The sequence below is a fragment of the Acromyrmex echinatior genome, chromosome 1 (genome assembly GCF_024713525.1).
Source record: "Acromyrmex echinatior isolate Ae372 chromosome 1, ASM2471352v2, whole genome shotgun sequence".
In the NCBI taxonomy this organism is placed as follows: Eukaryota; Metazoa; Arthropoda; class Insecta; order Hymenoptera; family Formicidae; genus Acromyrmex; species Acromyrmex echinatior.
In genome coordinates, this window is record NC_141852.1 from 25,459,548 (window position 1) to 25,473,435 (window position 13,888).

General features: G+C 39.7%; 1 protein-coding gene across 7 annotated transcripts in view; it reads right to left on the reverse strand.

The window, feature by feature from the left end:
* The window catches only part of Prosap (SH3 and multiple ankyrin repeat domains prosap), a 124,376-nt gene that overhangs the window by 8,721 nt on the left and 101,767 nt on the right, over nt 1–13,888 (reverse strand). For 5 of the 7 annotated variants that reach the window (XM_011052875.2, XM_087413027.1, XM_087413024.1 and 2 more), the window contains 6 exons: nt 9,671–9,796; nt 6,024–6,204; nt 5,388–5,707; nt 4,679–4,943; nt 1,023–1,746; nt 397–629 (listed from right to left, as the gene is read on the reverse strand). In XM_011052875.2, the coding sequence (XP_011051177.2) occupies nt 397–629; nt 1,023–1,746; nt 4,679–4,943; nt 5,388–5,707; nt 6,024–6,204; nt 9,671–9,796 (1,849 nt within the window). The remainder of the gene's footprint in view (nt 1–396; nt 630–1,022; nt 1,747–4,678; nt 4,944–5,387; nt 5,708–6,023; nt 6,205–9,670; nt 9,797–13,888) is intronic. The other 2 variants (XM_011052878.2, XM_087413029.1) reach the window with 1 other exon arrangement.

Genomic DNA, 13,888 nt, shown 5'->3' on the forward strand with positions numbered 1-13,888 from the left:
AAGAGCCATCAATTCGGGATCTCTAATATCCTCGGGGACACCAAAAACGGAAGCATGCACGAACCATCAAAGCCATCGTCCGATTAACTCTCTCATCATGTCGTTTGACCACCTTTGCGTACCGCCGCCGGTTTTTGGTGGTGATGGTACATACATCATGACGATGGTCCGTCATTTTAAGCGCGATATGCTGAGCAAAAGAAACAACCGTCCGCTTCCTTATATTTTTGGCAGTTGGCTCTCTTGTGGAATCCGGGGTATCTACCGATGTTCGTGTTTTCGCTGTTCGTTCGTGGATCATTGAGGAGCAGACTTCTCTGTTCTGGTCCCCTCACCATCGTAAGGCGGGCGCAGAGGGTAGGTTGAAGGGGATAGAATGAGAAAATAATAGTGTACCTGTGACGATGCTGGCCGAGTCTTCGCCGGACGGCTGATTGCTGCCTTCGGACAAGCTCGAGCTGGCCGAGCTGAAAGGTGCTAAACTCCTACTGCTCGGTGACGGCGATGGCGGCATCTCCATCTGCGATCTATGCATATCGAGGCGATGCTGCAGCTCGAGTCGGTGCTCTTGCAGCCTCGTCAGACCCTCCATTCTCAAGTTCGAATAATTCTCCGCGGCGCTCGGCAATCTTGAAATGGTGCGTACAACTTTTAGGGTACACCGGCGATCGATCGCGCTTCGCGCCGATCAAGACCAAGATTCGCGTGGCGATGCAAGACTGCATTTCTTTTTTCTTTTTTTTTTTTTTTTTTTTTCCAGTCAGCCACACATGAATCGGTCCTGATCAGGGTGAAGCATCGGTGACCGCGCGAGCGTACCGAACGAACGTTGTTGCTTGCGAGTGTCGACCGAACTCGAAGCGAGAATTATCTTTGTCGAATTCTGATGAATCTCCCCGGGAGAGGAGAAGAGTTTCTTTTCTTCCCTCCCACATGTCCGCTTTCGCTTTAATCACGCGATTTTATCGCGTTTTGTCCAGCGATCGGCGGCGCTCGCGCACGATTTTCTTGTCTATGCTTACCTCACGTTAGGATCTCTCAAGGAATTTGGACTCTGGTACTCCGACGTCAGTCGGTGGCCGTTCTGTTCGGACGGTATTCTCGGTAAATCGTTTCTGCTCGATTCTACGGACGGTACTCTGCCGAGGCTTCCATGGTGGCTCGATTCGGTCGTCTGACCGACGATCGTGATCCCACCACCGGTGGAGGGATATTGTTCCGTGGACGGTACTCTGGTCAGGCCCACCGCGGCGGTTGGGTACTGCTCCGTGGACGGTACTCTGATCAGCGTATTAGTGGTCGGGTATTGCTCGGAGGACGGTACTCTGATCAGGGTGGCATCGTATCGCTCGCCGGATGAGGCTCTGTTAAGCATAGCACCAGGCGGCGCGTATTTCTCCTCAGACGCGACCCGAACAAGTATGCCAGACGACGGAGGTGGTGGATACGGTTGTTCCGTGGACGGTACTCGGTTAAGACTCACGGTCACTGCTGCGGTGGTAGCGTATTGCTCGGCGGAAGGTACTCGCGTGATACTCGAGTACTGTTCCACTGAGATGGTTCTGGTAAGGGTACCAGTGGTACTACCACCGGTGCTAGACATCATCGCGTGCTGTTCGGTGGATGGTATCCTGGTGAGGGTGCCCAAATTGCTCGCTGAGCAGCTCGTCGTCATCATTGAAGAAGTGCCACTGAAGGCCACCGAGCGTCGTTTCGGGTTGTAGCGTGGCGGTCCTTTAAATGGTACTGGAAAATCGCAAGGGTTGCAAGGTTAAGTAAAGAAAAGATTACTTAGCCTTACAAGAGAAAAGGCGCGGGCAATGTATTCTGCCGTCTTCTCAGACGAGCGTCGACACGAGTCTTCAGGGGCGAAACATGAAAATCATATCGAGCGATTAATATTGCATTTGGATTACGATCGTTCGGAAAGAACGCGAGCTAGAAATGCTGAACCCTAAACAGTTAAAAACTTTTCTCGATTCCAATCAAATATATTCCATACATAATCATTTCTATACTAATCTAATTTCGTATCTTATCGTATTTTGTCAAGGTTCATCAAATTTCTTTTTTAAAACCTGATGATCTAATAGCACATCATGTCATCTTAAAGTTCTGAAATCATAAATAACGAAATCATATATAAATACCGCTTGTACTGTCTAGGGTTAAGAGGATAAGTTATACGTTTATAAAGAGCTGCGCGTTACACGATGAGGACAATATTTCGTGAACAAAACAGATATCGAACAAATTACTTAATCAGCGAGTGCGTTAAGTATCGCGACAGCATTTATGCGTCGTTAATTTATCCGCGTTTAATCGATATGCGAGTGTTAGTTGCGCGATACATTATGTTTGTTAAAACGAAGAGTTACAGCAAGAGCTCCGAAGACTCCATTCTCCACTATCGATCTTCCGGTGTTCCGACACGGAAGATCATTGTGCGGGATTTTTGCAAAGCAATCTTACAAGCGGTCGCCGTGTCGCATACATAAGCACGCACGCATACACGCGCGCACGCACAATGTTATTTCGTGATGGCGACGATGATGGTTATTGGCTTCTCCCCGGGTAACCCCGGATAACCAGATATTGCACTCGTCGTTTTAGTACCGACATGTACAGGGCGTCTCGGAGCCAACAAAAGAAAAGTAGACGATGTTACGTCTTATGAAGTTGTCGGCGAAAATATCCACGTACTAATCATTTTCAAAGTATAAGCTAAATTGAAAAATCATTCGGGCATTTAACTTTAAAGAGTAACGAAAACATATATCACTGCAATATCATTAAGCTAACCCAGAGCGCACTTTATTTTAATAGAATTTTTATTTGAGATTTAAGTAAAATTAAGATAAAGTAAAACTTGAATAACGTTAATGCTTTCATCAATTCCGGGCTACCCTGTACAGACGGAAAAGCTGTAGAAAGCACACGCAAGGATAACGACGACTCCATCCCCGTTCTGTTGTATCCGTTTTGTGCGATACAATGTGCTCGAGATTACGGGTAAATTTCGTCGGAATACGTCATGTGCACAGACGATCGACATCGCCATCGTCAAGTCGTCGGAAATGTGTTTCTTCAGGTTCCTTGTAGGCTTTGAAAACTCCGACGACTCGCGGGGACCACGTCGATTCACAACGTATCTCGAACTACCAAACATTACTAGTCAAGACATTTTTGCAAATTCAATGCTGCCAGAAAAAAAATCTACAATTCAACGCGTCATCATGTTCCATACAACGTAAAAATACGTTCGATTTGCATATTGCCGAACGTTTTTAAACAAAATTTAGTAAAATATAAATAACTCGGAAACAAATGTAATAAAATATCTTCTTTAAAATGCAACAAAATATTCTAATCCAAAATTTGACAATTTTAATCAATTAATTTATTAGTTAATTATAAAGTCAGAAAATTATTTATTAAAAACATTATTTATTTAAAATTTGACACTTGTCGGTTATAAGGAAGATACGAGCTTTTCCGATCCGGCAACACTGATTCATTCGACAGTGAACCAAAAATACAGTACCATTAGTTACTGGAAAGCAATCTATCAAGAGGTAGTGTCGTTACTTCTTCGATATCACAAATGTACTCGACGTTATACACGACCATCACCACCAAAAATCCCATGACAAATGATTATATCTTTACGTTACTCATCACACAGCACAGACACAGGTAGATAGAGGTACATTGACACACATACGTCACGCTCACAACGCTCATCTCGCGTGTAATATACAAAATTCCAGAAGCACCCTCTAAGTAACTACAATACAATACGAGAGAAACTACCTGCTGATGCCTACCTCTATATTACAGGAAAAGCAGCGTGCACATGCTCATGCCATGCTCGACTATAATAATGCCACACAAAAACATATATGTTTTGTAGACCACGATCTCGTTTCTTATCAGATAACATTTGTGAACCTTATCGTCGCACAATCGCGGCCATATACTACTTTATTTCAACAAACTAATTGCAGATATTAGATATCGTAGATATCGGCCTCAAAATACACGATATCGTCAATAATCACGGCAACGACATCACGATAATTAACTATTCTCAAGGTTCCGAAACCATTTCAATTATCGAACCGATCGCAGAGATTGTATCGAAAATAGTATCGGATTATATTAGAAAAATTCCCCAGACCCGTCATGAGTTCGTCGCAGAGTTTTAACTTATCTAATAAACGGTACACGTTCCTGAAGAGGGGATTGGAATCAAATAGCCACGCTGATAGTTTTCGCGGGTGTGGCGATTGAATATGGAAAAATCTTGTCGAGTAACAAGATTACGGTTATCCGTCTTCTAAGCCCGTTCGTCCCATTTGTGATCCCGGAAGGACGATCACCGCTCGGCGTTATCATCCTTGCGCGAGCAACGAGCTGACGGAACAATGTTCAAGAGAAAAAGAGAGATAGAAAGAGAAGCAAGAACGCGAATGGACGGGGGGGGGGGGGTAGAAAGGTAAGAAGAGATCGTCAACGTCTGTCTTGTCTGTTTATTCTTGCAGCATCATGCCTCGACCTCTACAAGCAAGTTTTCTGCGTCCGGATATTCGCGCCCCCGCATTCCTCGCTTCTCCTACTCATCGCGGAAGAACGATGATTTTTTTTTACATTTCGTGCGATTACGTTCGTAACTCACCAACTTCCTCCGATTGATAGTTCTTGATGACTTCGGCGAGCTCCATGTTGCCCGCGATCACGGCGACTTGGTACGGTGTTTGGTTCGCGTAGTTGAGCGCGTCCTTCTGCGCGCCCCTGAAGAGTAGCTGACGTATGCACGAGGCGTCCGTGTTATTCACCGCACACACGTGCAACGGCGTGTTACCGGACGCGTTGCGCGCGTTCATGTCAGCGCCGTAGAAAAGCAGGTGGTCCAGATGCTGCACCAGATTGTTGCGACATGCCTGCAGGCATACGACAGAGTAGGCGCGTATTAGGCGCGGAAATCGTTCAATGGAATTCAAGCCGCATTCTTTGCTAACTCGTTGCCAGCGCGTTCTCATTCGAGCACTTTTTCTTATGCGAGAAATTATGAATGAACTCGTAATGGCAATGGTCTCGCTTTACGAGAAATTAGTCTTACGAAAAAATTATTAATCTCGTTAAAAGATAAGATTTCTAATCTAGTTGTTAATAAAAAAATTATCACAAAGTATGCGTTACGTTGAAATCTTATTAATGTAATAAAAAGATTAAACGAAATGTTATCAAATCTTATCAAAAATTCATTGAATTATATATAAGAATGTTCGTAAGAAATATGACTCTTCCTATACTCTTTTATCTTTAGTATATCGATATAAAACTCCATTTGTTATCCAATAAAAATCTACAGAAAGAAGCACAACCTGATGAACTTCCTGCCAGCCCTGAAGATCCTGAGCTCCTATCGTCGCATGATCGTGAAGCAACGTCTCGCAGAGCATCGGATCGGTCTTGTAAATGACACTGTAATAAAGCGGCGTCAAGCCCTTGGTATCCTTGTAATTTGGACTAGCACCCAGTTCCAGAAGCGTCTTCACCGCCTCCAAACTGTTCCGTTCAACAGCACGGTGCATCGCTGTCAAGCCCTCTTTCGTTCGATAGTCCAAGAGAGCACCGCCATTGACCAATGCAATTATAACCTTGGATGGTTTTTTCAAGGTCGTTGCCAAGGTCAAAGGCGTCTCTGGAATCGAGAAAATTTTTAATGATTGTTTTAATGAGTTTGCGATATTTTTCGTATAAAATAAAATACATGAAATATTAATTCTAATTAATTTTAATTAATTCTGTAATTTTGTATATATACTATTATCTGTATGATAAAATATAAATATTACAACTTACTTTCAGTTTGATAAAATAATAATCCAATAAAACGATTACATAATAATCATCTCAAGATAAATATTTGCATGTCTCGTTGAGATGGAATTGGTAGAAATCGCTCTATCACTCCTAAGTCACTTTGTAATTTTCTCGCAATTGTGCATGTGAATTACCTCCTGTTTCCTGACAATGGAAATTAGGATCCAGCCCCTTGCTGCACATTTTCGCGATCTTCTCGACCTGACTGCTTTGCACATAATCCAATAACCTTCGTAAATTCGTCCTAGTGTGCATAGCCTTGAGCTGTTTCTCATCCAAATGCAGCATCTTGTAAACTCGCCTCTTATATTTAAGCTGAAATTGATTTGGCAGTGATATAACTTATACTTTCTAAACACGCGATCCGTTGCTGTTAGAATGGCTATTAACAATGTGTCACTTTCCGTCTCATCGATGTAAAAGCGTGAAATTTATTGCACCCTGCTTGACGCGAATTAATTATTTCTATATTACACGCGATAATGCAGCGGATCAAATAAAACCGTAATACCTGTCGATAGTAAGATACCCGGATATTTCGCTATCCGACTATTCGTCGCGTGCAATTTGTCACGGTATAGACCAGCAGTAGCTCCTAGTAGTACTTATGTAAATACATCGCGAGGGAGAACACTGCGCATGGCTATCGCGTGAATGTATCTCATCGCCAGATCGTCTCACTTGGACGGTTATAATTACTTTCTTACAATCTACTATGAATACGTTCACGCGTATTTCTCTGTTATCGATGAATACGCAATAAACCGGATGTGACATAAGGTGTAAAGTACAACTATGCCTTTAGGAAAATGGAACTCGGAATGGATTTACTCTTTCTTCCTACATTATATATTTCTATATATGCCGAAATAAAATTTTTGTTGAATTCTCTGAAAATTAATAGGAAAATACGGTTCTCTTATTTCTCTTACAATTTCATTTGTTTAATTTTCTAAAATTTCTTACAATTTTTTAAGTAATATTAATATACCGTAAAATGGAATACTTTTCAAAATCGGGGTAATTCTGACATAAATTTAATAATGTCCAGACATAACGCATACCCGAAATCACGACTTATACCGTCTCGGTGTTAGCGAAATTTGGGCTAAAGTATCCTACTTTATAGTACCTATGTTTGATTCGATTTATAAAAAAAAGCAACTTGTTTTTTGTTTAATCACGAATAATACAATTGGAACAGCATTGTGAAAACGGTGTCGCGAAGAATCACATCTCATCATCTATCGCGCCACTTCTTTTCGACGCGACCGCGTGGCCGCATTGAATGCGACCAATAATAGCAAGATAAAGACCACTGTGCCAATGCGTACAGTAACGCCGGATGCGTAAGTGCATCGCGCTGTCATCAGCCGGTTTTATCGCGTTATGAATGCGGACGGACGCGCTGAACAGCAGCTCGACCTAACGGTACCGCTTATCCCAACTTTGATACTGACACAGAGCGAATATCGAGCGAGATTTGAGGGTGAAAAATGAGAATTGAGCGATGCGCGTTCCTATCTTGCCTACGAAATTTCACCAGAAGAGTTTGTTCACTCTACCAAGAAGCGACAGGAAGCGAATATGTCAGGTGGATAAAAAAAAGCAACCACGGTGAAGCAGCAAAGTAAGTTTTTACACCGAACCGGCGAAGTATATTCACGAGATGAAATCGAGAAAGAACACATAATTCATGCTGATCTTGAATAGATTCCTCAATGTTGCGTATGACGAACTTGCCCGAGGTAACTCTCTCTCTCTCTCTCTTTCTCTATTGATAATTAATTATTCCCTGGCGCTCAGCTGACAGCCACCGCCGAGCACACGTAGTCAATTTTTAATTTTTCATCGGATTCATGATTTGCCAAAGTGGCTTCTTATCCACGTCCCGCTCCAATTGTTCAATAATACGTAACTCGTGCAAAATGATGGATCGTCAGGTTATCAAAGGAAGTGGCATAAATCGAAGCGGCCCTGAAATTAACTTCCTCCGATTTTCGTGACGAAAACGAGATTGAAATTGGCAGTAGGGATCGATTATTATAATAAAAAAACTTTATTGACACGAGGCTAATATATTACGGCGAAATACCGGCGAATTGAATGTAAAGTTCAATTAGTATTCAACCAATATAGTATGTAACAATGTCCCGGTCGTAACCGTATATCTTATTCGATAAAGATCTTCCCGAAATAATTATCGCTTCCCCATTGAGAAATGCAAAAATAAAATAAAATTATTTCGTCTTTTCTTCTTCTCTTTTTCTTGTCACTCATTTAATCTACTTTATTAATTTCCAATTTTGAAAAATTTATTAATTTATTAATTTTAATAAATTTATTGCGTACTAAGAAGTGATTATTGTATTATAAATCTTGCGACGGTTTGTCAAGATAATGACCAGCAACGCTATTGTTAATTAAATAATAGCAAGCAAATCTTGATGAAACGTAATACCTTAAAGAACCCGCAACACCTATGTTTACGAAGAGAATGCAGTCCCGCTGTAAAGGTATTATTGTTAAGACAGATCTTTGCGACATATCCACAGACTTATGGTTTTCGAAAGCACAGGGCCCATTGTTGTCCAGTGGGGATCCTGCTGACAGGCGTTAGTTAAATGTGAGTTTTTCGCCGACGGGCCCCATGTAATTTGTAACTCGTGCGAGGTGAATGCGGCTTAAAGATGGTTCAAAGAAGCTGTATGAGTCAGCCGTCCCTGAAAGTGAATCTCCCGCGACGAAGCGGGGACGTGCAGCTGGCACGGTGGAACCGATCGGGATCGACTGAAGAAGAAGAAAAAGAAGAAGAAGGAAAAGAAGAAGATAACTACAACGACGACGCAGGGAACTCGACGAGGTGGATGGTGATGAGAACTAGCACCGATTACGTAAGAAAACCGCGGGATAGGATCCAGATCTCGTTAACCCGGGACCGGATTATTTGTTTTTCGCAAATCCCCGTTTCAAGTCATCACCGGTCGAGCTGTGCAAGAGCGCGCGCGCGCGCGCGCGCGCGGATTCGTCGCACCGCGACCACCGAGTGATTTATGTATAGCGAGGATAGCGAGGATCATCGCGATGATTAATTACATTATACGTACTTCCGCAACCTCTCTTTTTCGTTATACATTATGAAAACGGTTATAGTTTTGCGGGTCTTTAATTTGAAATTGAAGATATCATCAAAAATTTCACCTTTTTGAGTCATCATCTTTTTAAAATTGACTTACAACAAAAATTCGAACCAATAAAGGCTTGTGAAAAAGTGCAAATGTCATTTACAAATGTATTGCCACATCCTATTTTTCCTATTCGAATAATAAAATAAATCTTATTTAAGAAGATAATTCTAGATCCCAATTTTTTATAATTAGATTCTTTTTTTATGTCAAATATCATCTTCAATTCTGACATATTTTAAGTGTCGCGCATATGTTAAAGAATATTCCTGTCTTCTCTCGTTATTTAGCTTAGAAACGTAATTAGATCCTATCAGGCGTGAAGTGGGTCTGCTGACAGCTTTAATGCGCACGCGAGGAAGTTACTTAACCCTTCCGTTACTAAAACGGGAAGCCTTTGCCGTACACTCACTACCACACGTTACTAAAACCGACTGTAATCGTCCGACTGAAATAAACATATTGACATTGTCTTCCCTCCCAATTACAATAATAAATGGAATTAGCACGATCGATTCTTGGACTATACGCGAACAATCGCAGATTAGAAAGAATGACTTAACAAGAAATAAAAGGAAGAGAATGCAATTTCTTACCTCCAGATACCCGACGGGTCCATTGAAAGGATAATCGCCGAGACGGCGTTCCTCGTCCAGGAATTTTCCGGCTTTTCCATTCACCGGCGGGCAGAAGAGGCCGTAATTGAAGCTCTCCTTCAGCTCCTGTAAGGCGATGAAATTTTGATATTAAGGCACAAGTAAATCGCGCGAGAGAGGATCAAAGCGACCCGCCACCCCCACTTTTCCTGACTGACACATGCATGTAGCAATAATAACAAGCATCTTTCAGAGGTAATATTCAGGCATACGATTCACAATTACTTTGTAAGACATTCTCTTTTCAATAATAATCATGCTTATTTGATAATTGGACGACTCAATGTATTGCTTAATATTTATATTGCATATGGTGCACTCAGTGTGTACATATCGTCAAACATCAATACGATTAATGTTATCAATATCCACATAATTCGATGTAATTTACTCCAACGATGTTAAACGATAAATAAAAACATTAATTTATTTGATTTAAAATTAATTCAGATTTTATGAAAATTATTATTTCCATATTACATTTAATTTTGTGATTTATTTTATATATATATATATATATATATATATATAAATTTCTTTTTTAAAATTATATTTAAAATATTTATAATTATAAAATATAATTATATTTTTAACAGATATTTATCTCTCTAAAAAGATATATATTGTTTATTGCGTGTGATCACAGTTCTTACGAATTCACTAGAAAATTCTCTTAAGCCAATATCTTTAGTATTCATAGGCACAGGGAATAATGTGACAAACTACTTTTTCTCTATGAATACCAAACAAGGATCGGAGAAAATCAATTCTCGATTACATTAATAGTATTTACGACGTTCGACAACGGCGGCGGAATGCTCTTTCTCGCGATATTATAATATTTAGCGTTTAACGAGTAACGACTCGAGATAGGCGAAAAGCAACACTGAAGAACGCGCGTGCCATGCATATCCGAGAACCGCGTATTATCACCATATATTCCACTTATGCCACGCGAAAGATCGGCGACGATGCGAAGGAAGACAGTCAGGCCAACCCGACAATCATGGCAACAATAGCCAAGAGTGCAACACGTGCCAAATTAAAGGTTTCGTACATAAAAAGAACGGGAGTCTCCGTACCTTGCCGTACCGATGGTGGAGGTGTGGTCGACCATGGAAAAGTCACGAAATATGAAAAAAAGGCAGCTGACGAGTGAGAAAACGGATGTGAACATTTAATAGCAGATGCTTCAACGTTTTTTTTTTCATATATGGCATAGAGAGTATCGACTTAAAGACACTCGCAATCGATAAATTATCTTGAAGACATCTATTTCAATAATCATATCACAGCGAAGAATCTTAAACAATTTTTTAAGTAAAACTTACATCTATATCGCTCATTGAGATTTTAAATATGGACATTTGATCAAAATAAAAGTAACAGTGCGACACAGCGCGTTCTAGACAGGATTATAGAACAGCAATTGTATTCTGTCATTTTTAGAGGTTTCCTCTGGCTGTATTTAATGTGCTTTCCTCAAGGTTCGTATTTACAAGTAATATAACGTCCTCGTTTCGCTCTCCATTCGCGAAGCCGACTCAATAATGCGTCCGTGACACGCTCGTCAGTGGTTTCCTTCGTCGCGCAAAGCTTCATCGTGGGACGTCAAAATTGAGATTTGCAACGCGTATGAATAAAAAGATAAAGATGAAGATGAAGAGGCAGGCTTATATCAGATTTACAGTAAAGTTCTATTTAAACAAAATTTCCAAATACATATTCTTTTTTAATAAAAATAACTAAGGTATTTTTTCCTATCACGTCCATTTATTCTGTGTCAAAGAATAATTTTTTTTATCTTCTTTTAGGCCTAAATTAATTCCTAAAAACTTCTTAATGATACACAATGGTTGGATATAACAATAGAAGTCAAGCACGGTAATTCTTGTGCAAACGGTTAACAAAACAACTTTATTAATAATTAATCCATTTACATGTTTCAGATCATTTTTGAGCTATCCTCAGAGACAGTATGATGTTGTACATCACAAAAAAAATTTTTTTCTTTCAAACTAATTCATTTCAGTCAGCCATCTCCACCTATTAAACTATAATATAAAAAAACTATAATATAAAACTATAATATAAAAAACTATAATATAAAAAACGGAAATTATAATATAAAAAAAACTTTAATAACAATCTAAAGTGTATTAAAATTATTAAAAAGTAAATTTTTTGGGGAAGCAAAAACAATTTATTGTAAAACAATAGAAAGTAAAACAAAAATTCACCATACCGCAAACATTTAAATTCTATAGGTTTAGTTAAAAATTAGTCATTGACCATTCAGCGAATCAGTGTCAATTATGTTATGAAATTAATGGATAACTTTTGATATACTTAGAACGTTAATCGCAAAGAAAAAGAAAAAAAAAGGAAAGAAAATTCTGATATTAATTATAGTTCAGATGAACATCAAAATCAAAACTGAATCTTTAATAATTTAATCTTAATGTAACAAAGAATGTACACTGATCTTGTACACTAATTCTCTTGTTTTATAATAAATCGTTTTTGCTTCCCCAAAAAATTTACCTTTTAATAATTTTAATACATTTTAGATTGTAATGTGTATTTACGAAAAAGCATAATACCAATTAAATAAATTAAATTAAGGAAAATATTTCTTGTGAAAATCAAGATTCGCACACTGAGAAAAATTTTTGATTAAAAATGGACGAATCAAAAAATTCAAATCAATTAAAATTCTGGTTACTTTAAATAGAATTATAATAGATATAATAGAGAGAAAATTCTGATTTGTTATTTTCAATCAGAATTCCAATTAATATAATCAGACTCTTTCCAGTGCACCCTTCCTTAATTTATTGATCGATGCGTAAGATCAAACTTGCCTAATTGACGTAAATTGAGTAAGACGAGACGCATAATTTAATGGAGCGAAAGAGAAATTACACAGGAACGGAAGCATTGTTCGTTCGATGAATGGTTCGCGAGTGGTTCGCCTCTGTCACTCATTACATCCTGGACAAAAATGAAGCAGTCCTGCCAAACCGGCGTTCCTACTCTAATTAGTGCCGCGGTAATTGCTTCATAAAGTCCAAAGAGGCGGCATAATCGCACCATAGTGAAACGTGCCTCGCGAGTTTCTTCGATTACCAGGAGAAAGGCAAGGGGTGAGAGGCAAGGTCATAGGAATCAAGAGTGGAAAAAGTCAGTGATCGACGATTAAAGTAGAATCGAGAAGAATTGATTACCATTATCATCCTGCCTCGTTCATAACGTTTTTCGACGATACTCGCCATAAAGAAGAGAGCCATAAAGAACCGACCCCTTCGAAAGGCAAAGTCCCGAGGACCTCATCGTTCCTTCTCTCGTTTAAGCAATCCCCTTGTTCTCTAAAGAAATTTCCCGATTTTATCGTAAACTCTTCTGCGATATATTAATCTCTAAGGAAGATACACTTCCATGAAGATATACATCTCATCCTCAAGTATGAACAATTGCTTGTGTACAGCATGGGATCGTTCTTTAAGGCAACTTTTGTAGTCCGTGTTGAAATCTCACCGATACTATCGAGAATTCGCGAGAGAAAAATATTCTTGGTATAGCTCGGGCGCACACTAAAAAGAATTTATTAAATTTTAATAAATATTTGTTTAATTAGTGTTAACTGTAATAGCATTAAAAACGTTTACTTTATTGGGTAAATATTTGCTTGATAAAGAAATGATACTTAAATTAAATTAACGGTTCTCGTACTACTAAATAAATATACATTTAATAAATATTTAGTGCTATTCAAACAAGTATTAATTAAAATTTAATAAATTTTTCTTCAGAGTCTTTTCCGCTTTTCCTTTCGAATACGTGGACGTGCTCGCGCGTGCCGCGACCTAGATGAAGTATGCACGAGAAGAGGGTCGCCGCGTTAAACGGCGGGACTCTTGTACGGCCCTGTATGGGAGAATAATGGCCGAACCGTGTCTCAATCGTGCTTTATGGGATGTAATTGCGGTCTGGCGAGGGGGAGGGGGGGGGGCCAGCCTCGCCGATGTTTAAGCTCGGCCTGGCCTGGCCAGCGCCCGCGTTCGCGTTCGCTCGCACACGAGCAGTGCGGCGACGAGCAAGGCGGATAGGAGCGTTACGGTTTTAACCTTCGCAACGAAGCACGAAACGAGTTTTCGT